This window comes from Spodoptera frugiperda, chromosome 16, assembly GCF_023101765.2.
Source record: "Spodoptera frugiperda isolate SF20-4 chromosome 16, AGI-APGP_CSIRO_Sfru_2.0, whole genome shotgun sequence".
Lineage (NCBI taxonomy): Eukaryota > Metazoa > Arthropoda > Insecta > Lepidoptera > Noctuidae > Spodoptera > Spodoptera frugiperda.
This window is the reverse complement of record NC_064227.1, coordinates 8,318,966-8,336,684: the sequence shown is the minus strand read 5'-3', so window position 1 is coordinate 8,336,684 and position 17,719 is coordinate 8,318,966. Positions and strand designations below refer to the sequence as shown.

Here is a 17,719-nt window from a genome sequence, read left to right as displayed (position 1 = left end):
AAGCGGGATGGTGGCCAAACGCAGACTTATCAACGTTAAAAAAACCTTCCCTCCGACCATATCTCGAACATAGTAGACTAGTTGCATTGCCCCCCTTCCCCTACCCATGTCTGCCGTTCCATGTTATGTGCCGGGAAAACGAACTCTGACAAGACTACTACTGTCACCGTTCACGGCTCATGAGCTACAAGTGTAATCGAGGATTCCAAAGACAAGTGCCAAATTAATCTTTAAAGTGATGTGGCGTCCATAATTGTGACACACAAGAAATTAGCATTCGATTACTATTCACCGCTGTTCAATTACAAATGCTTGTTTGATAGAAATATGGAGGATGTAATTACTTCAACAAATAACTACTTAGGTACATACTCGTTTATCAATAAGAAACTATTAAAATTAATGACTAACACATAATATTTTGTATAAAGTAATATCACAATTTTCTTTAATTTCATGACTTTATGCAAAACATGCGTGAAATATATAAAAAAAAAACGTCTTTAGACTTCTGCACCAAGATTCACCTTTCACTTTTCTTTATATAAAGTTTAGTATGCCATCCATTAGTCCTGCCATCTCCTTATTTGCCTGCCAAGACGTGACGCTTGACAATGTTAGTATTAGTATAACAACCTCAGTACCCGGCTCGAATAAACCAACCAATCAGAGCGCCGATCGCGCTCTCGTTTCGATTACTTTAAATGTAAAGGAAACTCGTACTAAGGGTACAGCACTCGTCGACATCACCGGCCCAGTGTCACTTCAAACTTAGAAACTCGATACGCCATAAACTTATGTGGCAGATAGTTCATACACATTATGTTAAACAAGCCCTTAAAGGATTTAGTTTCCCGTTGCGGCGCGTCGCGTTCCGCGCGCACCTTAAAGAGTCATCAGACCACCACAGATGGGGCCCAGTATGGCTGATGCCTGATCCGGAGCTGCAGACAACCTAGCGGGTTTACCGGGGCTCCGGCTCGAAAAGCAGGAGTAGGAACGGGGTGGTTTTTAGTCAATAAGAGTCTGACACTCCCTCTCGCCTCGCTTAAGGCGGGAGAAGCAATTGGATGATTTTCCCCCTAAAAAAATAAATATTTAGTTTGAGTATTCAATATTGTCGGAATTGGATTATCATATTTGGATTATCGAACAGAATGAAAATCGCACTCTTATTTTTCATTATTGATAGCAACGGGTCGCTGGTGACATTGAAGTATGTTAGCCTTCTATTTTTTTTTAAAGACCAACTCGCATTATTAGAGTGTCAGCAGAATACACATTCGTCCAAGAGAGTGATTACAGTATTAAGATAATGTACATTCGTAAACACATACGTATGCTTATGGAACTGATTCGATAAGGTGTGAGTGACACCCAGATTTAACTACATATACACGGTGTAACAAAAAGGGGGCATACATGATACATATCAAGTGCACGGTTTCTAGATAACGTAACAAACGATACGGGAAGGGTTTTTAAACTCATGTTTTCATGGAACGAAGTTACGAATTTTTCCAATACATAAAATTCCAGAAACCGAACATCAAAATTAGGTAGATACAGGTACTAGGCGATCAGATTTACAGAAGAAATGTTTCGTAATTAGCGAGTGACCCCTGTACCTAGTGTTGTGATACGTTTGTATGATTTAAAATCAAGAACCATGCGACACCAAGTATTTGGTACCAATCTTTTAACCGTATTTTGAGCTGAAACTTTGTGTAGAGATTCTATTCAACCTGTATTCTTCAGTGCTTCTTGATGTATATGGGTATTTTATTTTGTTACACGCTGTATAGACTTTTTATATAAGCTACATAGGTACTATTAAAGATATGTATTTGGAAGCAATTCTGTAGGCAGGGGTGCGTAGAGTGGGGACTCTAGGTGCCCATCCAGCGACCTCAGGGAAGACGGTGGCACAGTGGTCACGTGTTGCCGTGCAACTTGCACAGCGAGGCTTATGGATGGTACACGTCTCCCTAGGGATATGCCGTAACAGGCGTTGCACCATAGCGCTCCGGAGCAGGTCTAGTTAGAGGTCTCGGTGCCTCTTAACAGTGCTGAAGGTGGCCACCGGGGTGGTTTTAGTGAGGTAAAAATCCCACACTCTCTAGTCTCTCTCCCCAAAAAGCTATTGAAGGTTTCGTCATAAAAAAAAGGTAGGCTATGAAGACTGACCGTTAGTCAATGTTTTCAATTTCTTTCTTATATACGCACTTATACCGTATACGATGTGTCAAATCGCCTAATAACACACAGACAGACCGACAAAAGAAACTTCTTCAAATCATTTAATGTTCTCAGTAATGTTTTGATGGAAAACATCCGAGTAATCAGTCCTTATCACTTGTAAATGAAGTAATTATTTGTTGGGGAACCGTGACCAATAACCGTTGATGTAGCAGCGTTTAAATTAGCCATTATATCGCGTTATTAAAGTCGGTTGACATCTGCCCGCCTAGCCATTATGTATTAAAACTTGGCGCGGATCTGGACAGGATAATGAAAGTGTACTTGGTAATGTAACATATTGTCTATTTTTTAATAATACATTATATACTACATTCCTGACTAAAGTAAATTGGTAGAAGCACAAAATAATTACATATTTAATCGTGCTAAGAATCGTCCTCAATAGTATTTTAGAAATGAATGCCTGCGGCGCAAGTTCCAACAGTTATCAGCAAAATCATAAGAAATCTAAGTCATACCTACACTTTTTAAATTATATTGTGACACAGTGACTTATGTGTATCCATAAGTCTTTATTTTTTGTCTGTATATATTTTTACTTACGATACCTATCCTGAATAGTGCTTCAGTTATATGGAACGATATTGTAAAATTTTGTTCCAACTGCTTTAGTAAAATAAAATAGGTATAGGTACACCACTGTGGTACCTAAATCTTTACGGAAAATGCAAAGAACACAACGTAAAGAAACCGGATCGATCGGATTCGAGTGTATTAGGTATATTTTTCCATTTCGATATTAATCAATATTGTTGTCCACTTAACAGATAGTTAATCTTTGAAATTAAATATTTTTTTAACGTATCAAATAAACCAGATTATTTTTATTATTTTTAAACAGCTTATTAATCAGGAAATTGTTTGTTTCAGTTGTTTCTATTTGCTATATTCGTATCATGTCGAGCAGATTCTCGGCTCAGAAGCACAGCAGAACCTTATTTAGATGGAAGGTACAATAATGATGGCTCTCGCTTAATTAGAAGAAGTGCAGATTATCCAACATACAAAGCGCGAAGAGCTGGCGCACCAAGTGCAGGACTAAATCAAGTTTTAAGAAGCGATAGTCCCAGCTCAGGCAATTTTTACGGAGATCTTTACACGACCAACCCTGACTATGCTTATAGAAGATCAGGCAACAAAGATATTCCCAATTCAAAATTGAGAAATTCTGATCCGCCATTTGTAGATGCTACACGACAGAGACACCAAAGTCATCAGGGTCAAGGTCAAAAAGACAAATTAGAGCGTTCCACACCAAGAGTTAAACAAACAAACAGTCAAGGGTATGGTTATACAACCCCCGAAGCCGCATGGACTAAACCAAATCCAGACTACTCAAATAATAACTTAATTGAGGATCGTTATGGTGATGCTAAAAATAATAATGATGAGTCTAAACTTCCTAAAGATGATGATACTGATCCTAATGCTGAATACACAAATTTAGATTACAATATGCTCGCGTCAGAATTTGAAAGTTTCGGTGAAACTGATGTCACAAGCCGACTATCGACTAATAATATAACGAATAGCGTTTTATCAGATGCCCTCAATGACAAAAAACATACTAATGAAACTCAAATTTCTAGTCGTGGGGCTGATAGCGGTGCGTCCTCTTTTACCTCCGTAGGTAATACCGGGGAAGGCACTGAGAACGACAAGGTTCCTGCGACTGTTGGCACTGCTAGCAAAAGTGGGGTTTGGTATGATTTGGCTGATAACAGCGCTCCGACCCCGTGCGAGAGCGCCGCCAACTGCCAACGTGTCACTAAAAAAACGATCACGGTAACATCTTCTTGTGATTCGTGTAAAGTTGCGGAAGTGACTACACCTAAGCCATATGTTTGTGAAATGTGTGTAAGGCCAACGCCACCGGTGGTACTACTGCCACCACCACCACCACCACCACCTCCTCCTCCACCGCCACCACCGCCGCCACCGCCACCACCGAGACCATGTTATTCATGCATGCAACAACCAAAACCTAAACCAACATGTAACTGCCAACCATGCTGTAGCTGCGGATGTGGAGGCTGCAACTGCGGTTGTAACAGCGGCTGCAACTGCGGTTGTAACAAAGGCTGCAACTCTAATGCACATCACGTTAGCTTATCAAGTCAGGATGCAGGTGGACATGGAGCTGGAGATTATTCTTATACTGGTGGGTACAGCAACAGTGGCGCTGGAAGCGGAGGCTTTAGCCTTGCAAGTACCAGTAAAGCATACAATTCAGCCGGTAGCTACGCTAGTGCCGGTACTGGGTTCGGTGCTGGCTACAATCAAGTAAGCAGTTTTGGCAGTGGTGGGCTGTTATCGAACCCCATTCTTGGCGCAGGACCAGGAGTCGGCCTATTCGGTAAATAACTTAATCTCTAATTAAGGTACTAATAAATAAATGATTAATCAATTTGTCTTTTGTTGCCACTTTCTATCTATGGATACGTACTTAGAAAATGGCATGTCCTGACTGACTGACTGATCATCATCATCGCCGAGCGCTAACTTTCAAAACTAGCTATAAACATCAAATTCCGACTGCAGGTAGGTATGTTCACTTCCTCATTAAGGAAGGATTTACCTTCCGAAAATACTTAGCAGGTAACTAAAGAGTTTGTGCTCGGTTTTTGGATTATCACCTAGGTAAATAGTAGGTAGGTAGTATAGTATTAAATATGGTTTGAAAATTAACGGACCGGATTAAACAGTGATACCTCGGCCTCACAGAATATCAGCATGACACAATATTTGCGTTGATATTATATTGAAGTTTCCATTTTCTTAAGTTCAAATCCAAGTTATTTGGTATACAGCTGAGAAAATAAAGATTACCTTAATGTTAGCCACGGGATACAAAGCCTAGTTTTTTCTACTCTATAATATTAGTTGAGTCCGGTAAAACGGGGTGAACAGAATTCAAAGGATGAATAGACATAAGAATGGGGTGAATACATGTTAGAACATATTCCCACCATTTATTCACCCATCTTCTGTATCTACGCACCTCATTTTACGATACAGTCTATGTACTGCATTATACCCAATAATTTTGTTGTCTATACAAACAATAGCTTCAGATCAGGCCATTGCCAATCTAGGCCTTCACATCACAGTCTGTAAATCGCTACTGCTGACCAAAGGCCTATTCTCACAGGTTCTATCGCGAGCTACTATCTAGGCTTTGGATCATACAAATTAGCTCGAATGTGTTTTCAGCAGTCAATGTTAAGAATTTTAACTAAGTTTAATTTAGAATTTGGTCAGCCATGACAGAATAAATGAAATAACAATAGTACTTTAATTTTACATTAATTTATTTCCACACAAGAGGTCTCTCATAAAAAATACAGTTTAGTTTCAAGACACTTTTTTCTCACCCAATATGTTGTAAAAACAAAAATTAAACATCTTCCTTGAAAGGTTAACAAGATTTCTTGTACCAGTTACTAATTAAATTTTCAAAGACACAATGAATGTGGAATTTTTGGTGTAATGTACTCCATACATTGGTATGATGGTGTAGCATCTTCCACAAATTACCCTATGATAGATAACTTATAATTTAGGGAATGAAATTATTACTATATTCTATCTAATGATTCCAACATTACAATGCTATTTCCTCGGATCACCTGAAAAGAGAAAAAATAATTATATTAAACATAGGTATGTAAAAAGATGGTAATGATGGTAAAAAAGAACATAATAAAAAATTCTATTATAAAAAACAAATAAGTTTGTAAATGAATCTTACATTGGTATATTCGACAAGTGAGACTGGTTAACATAGCAGAGGAAGCGGAAAGTTTTTGTTCAGCAAAGAATGTCTTTTGGGTCACAATATGTTTAAAACATAACATTAGAAAAAACAAATTAATATCTGTGTACAATTTGGTACAGCACTAGAATAATTTAGGCATCCTTGTGTTGTAACTTTCATTGAAACACAATCAAAATGTCAAATACTTATATTATCCGTCGAAGTTTGTTTCTCGGCATACCTTGTGCAGTTATCATGATTTTTAATGAAATACAACCAGACTGATTACTTGATGGTAAGCGATCAATGGCCAAGGAACTTAATCTTCAGGAATATAATAGTAATAAATTAATAACATCAAGTGCAGCACGCCAATGACAGCGAACATAAACAACTGATATAAACAATTAGGTACTTACCACCATGCCTATGTTGTTTCGCTGGCCATCTTTGCATTCTTCGACAGACTCATCCAATACTAGGTTCATGAAGGGATCAAATCCTCGCAGGACACCGGTCACAGCGCGACCAGCGTTCAGTTTGATTGACAGCTTTTTGTCCATGAACCTGTAATTATTATTTAACAAACTGTCACAAAAACTCACAAACTACGTATGCATTTCATAAAAAACGGATTTCCGAAACTATAACATGCTGTTCTACTAGATTTGGCACGAAAAAATAAGAAATAATTCGTTTTGTTTAGGTTATCAATGACGCGCATGGGACGCTACAGTTCAAAATCCCGAGTTATAACAATAAATTCAAACGTGTTACTTACTTTTTCAATTCTGGGGGGTGAGCTTTCGACATTTTTACTCTTTTTATTTATATTTTATACAATTTAGATAATTATTTTCACAATATTTTTGTGTTCCGGCTAACTGAAGTTTGTCCGGCTTGCACTTAAATTTTCTACTGAAAATGGTAGAAATGGTAGAATTAGAATTTTATGCGAAGCGACGTGTTTATTTTCTACCGATTTTGAATGTGACTAATAAATATGACAGAGAATAAATTGGAATATTGTAAAGCATTGCTATAAAAGTATCAACATGAGTAAAAATAAGTTTTATTTAATTTACATTACCTGGTAGAAATAATAAAATCTGGTACAGTATATTTGTTATTCAAAAGATTATGGTTTTCGAACAGACCTTCTTTCAGGTGGTTTCTGTGTAGCCATATGCAATAATAAAAATAACCATTAACATTTTATGATTATTAATGCTCAAGATTTAGATTTGATGATGATAGAAAATTTAAAATTACATCAAATAATAAAAACTATATTTTTAAACTATACTTTTTAGAAAAAAAATAAGCCAACTATTTGGCATAGTTATTGCCATTTTATAAAACTATTTTTGCAAATGTAACCCAATTGATTGACAAAGACGACGAAATTCAAACTTATCTTACGAGATTGAGACAATTTTAATTTAGTAGAACTATAGTCATTCCTTTTATCACACGTCAAAATAAGTTTAACCATACAATAGCAACAAGTAGACAGCTGGGAGGATGGATGCTGTTGTGATATTCATCAACTGTTGTAATAAATAGTCCGTTCGATTAATGACTATGAGATATTAGCGCAACGTCGTACGTGTTATTAGTGAAAGTTTGTGTTTGTGTTTCACGTTAAAAATGGATGAATCCGGGATCGACATGGGATTCGATCTCGCTACGTTCCTGACGAAAGATTTTAGTGTTGACCAGAAAGTCTTGGAGGAGATGACGGCTGCCCAGCAACACCAGGACTTCATGTTCTACGAGCTCAAATCAAAAGCAGTGCCGATAACAGAGAGGTAAGTGGTACATTTTTTATAAACAAGTCGTATCGTCTATTTTGTGATGCGCTACTGCGAATGTCTACATTACGAATATTTTTAGCACATCATGAGGAACAATTTCACCGTAGTTCGTACGCCCGCGACCCTGAAAACTGGACTTGGCAAAGCCCCCAGTTTCACCTCTTGTTTATCTTTGGTCTACACAATTTTGCAAACATTCCTTCGTCGGATATAATGCGTGCGAAACGAAACTTCGCTTTCTTTTGCATTATCAGCGTAAACACGTGACTCTATTTTTTAAAAACTGGTTCTAGAGCGACGTTTGAATTTTCCCGCCGTTTTTGGGGGTAAACAGAGAACGGCGTATTTTGTTCCTTTTTTTTTCAGAATCAGATTATTTGACTGATATATTTGGTCGAGAAGAAGTGTAAATACTGTAAATATTTTGGACGCACAGAATTACTTACTTTCAAAAGTGACCTCCTTTACGGACCGCAAGGCACTCAACGTATTTTGGTTGTCTAAATGGTCTGACCCGTGATGGGTGTCTAGCAGAACTAGATAGACTAGGCAGGTAAAGTTTGAGCCTAATTAAACGGTTTGACTTCCATAAATTAAATAAATAAGTTTTCCGACGCACGAGTTATAAAAACCTACCTATCCAGTTACGGAAACGGCGTAAGTGCAAAATTGGAATTTGCTCAAGTTGAAGATATCGATTTTTCTTAAAAACTATTTACAAATTGCCTTAATACCTATAACTAAGTAAGGAACGACGACGACGATTCCAGGAATTAATATTTTCCTGGAATCGTCGTAAAACCTGACTACCTACCTAGTTACATGAGAAGCTGAAAACAATCGGTCTGCTTATTCTCAATCTACCCTAGTTACGTGCAAAATTGGTCCAAATCCTACCAAAGACTGCAGCGACAATCACTTTGACAATTTGCAGACACAAATGTACCTAAATCTATTTTTCACTGGCGCTTACGTCGGCTCGAGCGCGTTCGATGACCTAACTATTAAACGTTTATGATCTTGCTGTGGACAGCAAAAATTATATCATGTTGTGGCAGGACAGGAACCTGCAGACGTGTGTTTGTTTTTTGTACTCGGCTGCAGTGGAAATGTATTTTTTTCGACCTTATTCCTCTGGATGGGGACTGTTTGATTTTGATATTAAACGCACAGGTTTGTAACTCGAACGGGCATTATTACCGTATGTATAAAAAAAGAAAGAAAGAAACAGTTTATTTGCACCGTTACAAAAACAATTAACAGAAATAAAAAGATAAAATAAAGGTGTTCACCAGGCAAAAAGACCAGTGGTATGGTATTACCATTTGTATAACCCTCGAATTCTTGGTGCGATATGAAATTACAGAAAAAATATTAAGAAATCCGGTATGTACCCGTTTTCATACGTACGTAATATGACACGGAACAGTTTATTATTTTTAGTAGCAAACTCCGACGCATCCCCAAAAAAGACGGAATCTGTAAATAAAATCTTAAAAATTAAAATGGCAGGAATGAAAGCCCTCGTAAAAGGATTTTATAGCCCTTTCGTTTCTTCGCTTCCACACGATGCCACTGCCCTTTATACGCTTTGTTATTAATTTTAATTATCCAACAGAATACTTATTCATGTCATATTTATTCATTTTGTAATTAATAATTATGTCCATTCATCTTATTAATTTGTTTGTCTATTCGATTTTATCTCCGAGACTCAGACGGAGGGGATGAAATAATCGTAATAAATACGACTGAGTCATTTTGTACTTGGCATTATTCTTGTCGTGGGTGCAGTTTTCATGTTCTTTAACTCTTTGATTCTTAAAAGTCATTTATGACTGAGACTTTCTGAATGTCACAGAGGTCAAGGTCTCCGTTAGTGTTTGTCTAAAAAATATTTCTACGTATTCTCAAACCTAAATTACTGAGACGATTTAAACGAAATCAGTTATCTATTCAGTTATTTACTCGTACATTCCTTCCCAATCATTAATTGTATTGATTTTAAACTCTGGGATAGTACCTGCTACTACGTATTTGGACAATTAAAACCTATCGTTAATTAACAGCCTTTAGTTTTAAAGTTTACTTAAAATTTTACCTTTGTCGCGCACATACGAGATTGTCCCGAATATTTGCTTAAATGATAAAACGGACTCTTTATTTGGAATGTCTAATGTCTCCAAACATGCAATGTGGTATTAAAGTTGATAACCGGTTGGTATTGAGCAATGTTTGTGAACCAGGAAAATCTAGGAGCCGTTTTCGCATCGTCTACAGTTTGCGCTGTAATGATGCCGAGAAAGTCTTGCTGATATTTCCCGGAAAACTAGTCACTGGAATCCGGTTTTGGAGTCAAAAACATTTGTGAACTTTACTTCTCTATTTCTGACAAACATGACTTCCGAATTAAAAGATAAAGAATTGATATTGACCGCATCGTCGCACTCGATTTGAACAGGTTATGTAATTCTTAGATACAGACTTCCTAATCGGCGAAAGTGTCGATTTTGCGAATAAAAGAGGCCAGTGAACGATTTCATGTTTTATCGATACAATAAAGGATGATTAAATTGTGTCGGGACGTGTAAAGATTATGTCAAAGTGAAAAATGTGTTTGAATTTAACAGGTGCAGATGGGACAATATTTTGTAAATCTTATAAAATCATGTAAGGACGTGGAGTGGCCCCAACAGCTCATGTAGAGCTGGACATAGTCTAAAAGGCATTTAAAGGTCTAATAACTAGACTCAATAAATAAAGGAATAGACAAAAACCAGAAGCCTTGCCCGCTCTTACTTGACCTCGTAAAAATTCGGTGTTTTATCTCGTCATGTGATTTTATCGGTTACATTTGTAGATCGGTCAACTGAGTTTTTATCGGAACTGTTTGTTGATAAATATTATAATAGAAATACTATTTTGGTACTTTGTATTGTTAGTGGCGTCGGTATCGAAGGTGAAAATAGTGCTATTGATGGAGATTACAGAATAGTACATGATACGGTAGGATTTAAAATAGTTGTATAAGATAGCATCTAACTATTGGTAGAATAGAAAGACGTAACGTCTTGCAAATAGTGTGCCTTCTATCATCAGGATTAAGATTCAAGAATAAAAACATTGCAAAATATATTTGAAGCGATCTCTTACGTCATTCTACTTCGATAAGTGTTTGTTTCTCTTCTTGGCTTATGGTGTGAGGATCAAATCGTCATCATTTGATAACATTAGTTCACGCATGTGCTGTCATCGTGTAAGGGGACATCGCACTGCAGTAATACCAAAATTTTTCCGTCAACATCAAGATATGAGAGTATTTTTATTCCGCGACAACTGATAACGTATCTCAATCGTCTCGTTCCTACTCCTAAACCCGTTATTGTTTTATTACATTTTTTTATTACATATTTATTGTAAAACTGGTAATTTTTGGCTACAGTTAAACTGGTTCTTAACGATGCTGCATAAGATTTCCTTCGTCATTTTAATTGTTTTTTAAGCGTTGTCTACCGGTTTTACGTTTGGTTTTGCATTCCAAACATACAAGTTTATTATGTAGGTATCTTATGCTATGATTGATGATGATCCTGCTAATAATGAAAGCTCTTCTCCTATATTTAACTAGTTAAAAAACAGAACATACTTAACACGTTAACTGCCACGTAGGTCACCGGGGCCTACGTTAGTGGAGGATTTGCCTTCAACAGTTTTCTGATGGCAGTTGATGGCTTAACTAGAGTTAAAAAATGTTGTTCCACACTAGGATTTTCTCCTGTGTCGTGGGTATGTTTACAAACATACACGTTCACATAAACAGCTACAGTTAGTTATATACTTTTAAAATAGGGACATAGTTTCCGTTAAGTTTACGTAGTTACCTGCCGTAAAATGTTAAAGGAAACTTACGAAAACCAAACTATATTAACTATGATATTATGCCGTTAACTTTACGAAATAACTGTCTAGCTACATAATGAGAGAAAAAGAAATATTTAGCTCCAACTGTGAATAGATTTTGATAAAAGTGTTGAAATATTTCTCAATAACATTTTAATATGTCTTATTATGTTTATGAACGAAAATACTTCTAGTTATAAAATTACAAAATAGATATTTCTCGGACTGAGTTTAATTGAATTAGTTATGAAATGTCTGAAATTCTATTAAGTACGACACTTGTATTAAAAATAAATCTGTCCTACTTAGTTACTGAAAGTTTTGCTTTCGATAGCAGATTTTAATCGTTTACCTAGTTATTAAACTTATTAGTTACAAACAAAACTGTGGAATCAGCTGTCGTCGGCGGTATTTTCGAACCGAAACGACCTTCAAACCTTCAAGAAAAGAGCGTGTTCCTCTTTTAATGGCTGGCAACGCACCTGCGTCTCCTCTGATGTTGCGAGTGTTCATGGGCGGCACTGATCGCTTACCATCAGCTAATCCGTTTGCTCATTTGCCTACTATTCCATAAAAAAAAAACAATCATAAGTCTTTATAAATTCTAGGGCCACCAAAAATAAAAAAAAATATGAGGACGCAAGTCATAAGAAGTCGTGTCATGAAACATTCCGTAAGCCAGTTCGAATCGAACTTGATCAGTTTTCACGTTAAAAAGGTCAGTACCTATGTACGTGACAGCATGAACCATTCGTTAGAGAGAACTACTTCAGCAGTCTGTTTAAGGCATTCCAAGGTCATTTAGTTGGCAGATAAAATTATTGGTACGACCTCCTTACATAGTTAATTAAAGATACAACTTTTTTATAAAGTGTTTTTGACCTTTTTTGAGGGGGGAAATCATCCAATGACTTCTCCCACCCAGGATGAGGTAAGAGGGAGTGTCTTACTAAAAACCACCCCATTCCTATTCCTGCTCTTCGAGCCAGAGCCCCGATAACCCGCTAGGTAGGTAGTCCGCAGTTCTGGATCAGGCATCAGCCCTATTGGGCCCCATCTGTGGTCGTCTGATGGTTCTTTGAGGCGCGCGCGGAACGCGACGCGCCGTAAGGGTCTGGTTCTCGTCGGGCGGTGAGCTACCATTGCTCGCCGCTCGTAGACCCTTATTTTATATTTTTTACAAATGTTATTAATTATGTTCACCAAACAAACTGTTAACTGATCATCAATATTATCATTGTTACAAAACATTTTGTTACCTTGTTGTTAAACTTAACTCTCATGTCGAAAGAAGAAATTCGGTACAAAATGTAACATAGAAAAGAAATAACGAAAATAAAAAGTTTATTTTCACTAACTAGTTAGTTACGTTATGAGTCTCATCAGCAGGCAGGAAGCTACAAATATATGAAAAGACCTTCAACTTAACAAATATCTCTATTACTATCTGCTGCTTCTATTTAAAAGATGGTACTTAAGGATGTAATCGTCTGTAAAATTGTAGATTAGATCTCGTAGGTACATTATCACTGTTGAGATGAGTGCTACAATTCATTTTGAGATAAAGATCTTTATCTGCTGTATTGTTGTTGCCGCACGTGTACAGGAGTCAATATAAGTCTTTAGTCTACTAATAACTCTCTACTATTAACTTTAAAGTCCTTACATTACGGCTTATGCACCTACCATATCCTGTCTCTGTTGTTATAAAATAAATAACTGCCTTTTGTTGTTCCTAACGAGAAATTTAACTAATTGGAAGAGGTAAAGATAGAAGACTCAAAAACAACTTAAACTGAAGTGTGATTCTTCTATCTTCTGTATGATGTGCTTAGACGTAGCTGTAGACACGTGTAAATATTTTGACAATGTTTGAGTTTGTTTTTAACATAATTTCCATGATAAAAAAACTGTCTTGGTATCTAGGATAGTTAATTACTGAAAAATAAAGTCACGTTGATTGTTGACACATTTACACGTTACTTTAATCCTACGTGGATTCACGATACACATTTCTTGAGGCAGATTGAAGCCACACATTTCTTGTTACCTAAATATAAAATTGTTGCTGGTTTTCAAACATTATACCTACTTATTTATTTATCTTTACATGTAATATTTATCTTTGCCACGTCAAACTGTCTACACGAATATCTTACGACCTAGACGACTTCTTCAAATTAGAAATAAGGGGTTATACATACATATACATTTTTTGAATGTTTTTATACCAGCGTAGTAAGTAGCAAAGCTGTTTACATCCGATATTATCTCTTAACGGTACAAGATAAGGTTATTATAATGTTTATACAAAATTACATTGTTACAGTGACTAATAGGTAATACAAATATGATCACGTGCTTTAATACAAGTAAATAAATAGACACAATCAAAGCAGGAAATTCTGCAAACATTTTTGAGTCTGCGTCTCCGTTTCTGAGACAGATTAACTGAAATGCATTTGGACAACCTACATAAAAAAATACCAATTAAAACTTTCCCAAAGTAGTTACCTATTATAATCGTAAGTGAAAATGGATCCAGCTGTAGAGGACCTAGCGCGTTACCGAGACTCCGACATGAGAAAGGAGTAGGAACAGGGTGGTATTTAGTCAGAAACAGTCTGACATTCCCTCTAGTCTGGAAAAGAGATAGGAGGATGATTTTCGCCCCTTAAAAAAATGCACGTTCTAAAACTCCCACCATCGACTGCTACTGTATGCCACATCCTTCGGCTGGCTGATGTTTTAGGACCATTAGAAGACCAGAAGAATTTTTCTTAGATTTGCCTAATAAGTACACCGTAGACAATGTTCTTTTTAAATGGGAAGCAATATTTAAAGGGCTGCTAATGCCTTTATAAGTGGTAACTCGTCTGGCGCTGTAGGGTGTCCATTATCCATGGTAGCAGCATCAGATGATCCATCTGCTCGATCCGATTTCATAAGAAAACTTTCAATTTTTTCCTTGAACTTACTGGCTAACTTCTACGTTATAATTTCCTTGAAGCAATTCTGTTATATCATTTTATGTACAACAAACTGTCTCTATATTTAAGACGGTGCGTAGTGAATTTAAATACAAAATGTCTGGCATCCATCCAGGACTACTATTTTGTTTAAATGTTACGCTTTTATTTAATAAAAACAAACAATTTCCTATTTTTGTAGGAGGTTGTTTTTGGGATATTTTGGGCCCCACCTGGACATAAGTATGGCCTTTTGTTTAAATAGGCGTCTTGAATAAAAAGCAAAGACTATCTGTGAAGTAAAATTTTGTAATGAAGAACCTTGCGGCCTATGAAAGGTCCCCTTTGTCTTTGTACCAAAAATCAGTGGTAAATAAACACCTTTATAGTAGGTAAATGATGCATATGGGGAATTCACACGCGACCTAAACACACCAGACTAACGCCTGTCTTATGACTATATTATGTAGTCTTACCAGCTACCTAGGACATTTTTCCCACAGCTCAATTCATAGATAGAATGTTCAATCATTGGTATGTGAGCACAGTCCGATCAGACGGACAAGTCGATCTAATATCAAAACAAACTCGGTATACGTCTCGCTATCTTTATTGGTTTCTGTTTTCAAGTCCGAGATCATCACAATTATATTAGGCTTTTTGCTTGTTTTTGTAAACAGAGACCGTGAACAGGAGATTAGATTTGGATGAGGTTACTGGTTCTTTTCTGGAGTTTTAAATGGATTCGGTTTGTTCACAGCTTTTTAATGATCTTTTGTTTATGGTATAAGCCGGTAAACGAGCAGACTTGTTTCACCCGATCGGTAGGCAATCGCTGCCGCCCATGGACACCCGAAACATCATAGGCGTTACAAGTGCGTTGCCGGCCTTTCGAAGGTTGCCCATTATACCGAAATATGTCTGTCCCACACTTGATCTGACAGCAGTTTGATTTATCTTCCGACTATTTTGGCTTAGTTTTATCAGAATAAGATACGTTTTTATTCAATTCCCGCTAAGACACTCTTAAGTTGGATTATTTCATTTTAATCTATTCAATTGCTAGCAAATTTCGGACATGTAGTCCAAAATAAGGAATATTTAGAGTGCTCTTCAGTGCCTCCAAGATGACGCCGCAAACACACCTTCTGAATACCCAATAAAAACCTTGTTACATGACCCGAATTAAACAGACATGCTAACTACTATTCACTTCTACTCACGAAATGTACACTCAATTATCACCCCTAAATCATGAGCAATAACGATCATAATTTCCTAAAAATATTTGGGCTGATCTTATTCTAGGCGCAGTGTTGGAATTTTAAGTATGTGCGAAGTAATGACGTCATAATTTTACCTATGTTATCAGTAACGGAAAGATTGTTATCTACCCTTTTTGTATAGGTTTTAGAGAAAAACAATTTGGCTATGTTTTTCTAAGAAAAATAATTATGTTTTGCTTATTTTTTTAATTACTTACTTAATATAATATAATAGTGAATATAATAAAAGTGAATAGAAAAATAGACGTGATGTCTTATACAATAAGCAAGGAAGCGTAACTGTTTGAGAGTTTAAAAGACCAGAATCCCATGGCGAATAACTAACAATGAATCCGGTGGTTACTCCTCACCACCAAATGAAGCTCCAAGACGTTAGTAAACCAAAACAGTCTCCTCATCTACTAAAAACAAGAACACGCGTATAGCCACGCGATTGCGCAGGAGTCGGTGCCAAAGTATTTGATTCCGCTGGTTTTTATAAAGCAATAATGTTCGTTCATAGTTTGTGCCAATTGCTGGCCATTACTCAATGGGATTGCACTGGTTTCTCGTTGAGATGTCTCTGGGGCTCGGCGTGGTGCGTGACTATATTCTGCTATCAATGAATGTGGTAGGTACCTGCCAGAATGGATTAAAATCAATGAACCATAGGATTAAAATCAAAGTAGACTGTCTAATCAATAGTGGTTTACATACAGTGAATCGTAGAGGTTTTATGATCACATTGTAATCTCAAAACAAACGAGACGATTTGATAGCCTGAAAGTACGAAAGCCACCCGTGGACTTAAGAGACAGCACATTGTAATTCGGAAACATACGAGACGTTTGGTTGCCTGACGGTGAGAAAGCCGCTCGTTGATGTTCACTACACTAGATGAGTAACAAAGGTCTCTTGGGAGGAAAGGGAAAACCTCTGAAAACCGGCGAAAACTGATAAACTAACATTAGATCAGGACGTGGCAATAGCACTCTTAGCAAGGTAAAAAGACAGTCTAAGAGTTCGCACTGCAGCAGTAGCCTTATATCGTGGAAATGGCAAAGGAGATTGTAATTCGCCCGATGAAATTAAGAAACATTATCATAGCCTATTGATCTATTCGGAGCTGCGGGCAACGTAACAGGTTACCGGGGCTCCAGTTCACAGCAGGAGAAGAAACGGGGTAGTTTTTAGTCAGTCTGACACTCCCCTCTCGCTCCATTCAAGGCCGGGCACTCCGGGCGTCGGGGATCGCGTGACGTTCCGCTCGCGCGTTAAAGAGCCAGACCACCACAGATGGAGCCCAGTAGGGCTGATGCCCGATCCGGAGCTGCGGACAACGTAACAGGTTACCAGCTCAAGCATTAGAGGGAGTGGGGTGGTTTTTAGTTAGTAAGAGTCTAACACTCCCTCCCGCCTCGCCCAAGGCGGGAGAAGTAATTGGATTATTTTCCCCGCTCAAAAAAAACCTATTGAACAATATCTACTGGTGCCACTGTCCTTGTAAAAATGTTACCCTCTAAAAACTCTTTCTACAATACAATATTTTTGTCTGTCGTTCCACTAAATCTTAATGTCAAGACAAGTCATTGCCCTCGTAACGCCAGCACGCATTGCCCTTGACTTTACTGTCATATATAATTAGATAATTAAATCTAAAACCGTGGTAACTATGTGTAGCTTTTTAAATCCTAGCAAATCTTTTAGGCAGTATGGTTATAAATAGATTAACATTGTTTTAATGAAATA

General features: G+C 37.1%; 2 protein-coding genes across 3 annotated transcripts in view; one reads left to right on the top strand and one right to left on the bottom strand.

Annotated features, from left to right (window-relative positions):
- Positions 1-5,552: 5,552 nt before the first annotated feature.
- Positions 5,553-6,943, bottom strand: LOC118280594 (probable small nuclear ribonucleoprotein G). The gene is made up of 3 exons (XM_035600746.2): positions 6,801-6,943; positions 6,439-6,586; positions 5,553-5,891 (listed from the first exon to the last, which is right to left on the bottom strand). The coding sequence occupies exons 1-3, from the start codon at positions 6,830-6,832 to the stop codon at positions 5,841-5,843; spliced, it is 231 nt and encodes a 76-aa protein (XP_035456639.1). The 5' UTR covers positions 6,833-6,943; the 3' UTR covers positions 5,553-5,840.
- A 535-nt stretch (positions 6,944-7,478) lies between these two features.
- LOC118280591 (transcription factor EB) overlaps positions 7,479-17,719 on the top strand; it is a 113,024-nt gene continuing 102,783 nt past the window's right edge. For both annotated transcript variants that reach the window (XM_035600741.2, XM_035600740.2), the window contains exon 1: positions 7,479-7,830. In XM_035600741.2, coding sequence (XP_035456634.2) covers positions 7,670-7,830 — 161 coding nt within the window. In that variant the 5' untranslated portion in view covers positions 7,479-7,669. The remainder of the gene's footprint in view (positions 7,831-17,719) is intronic.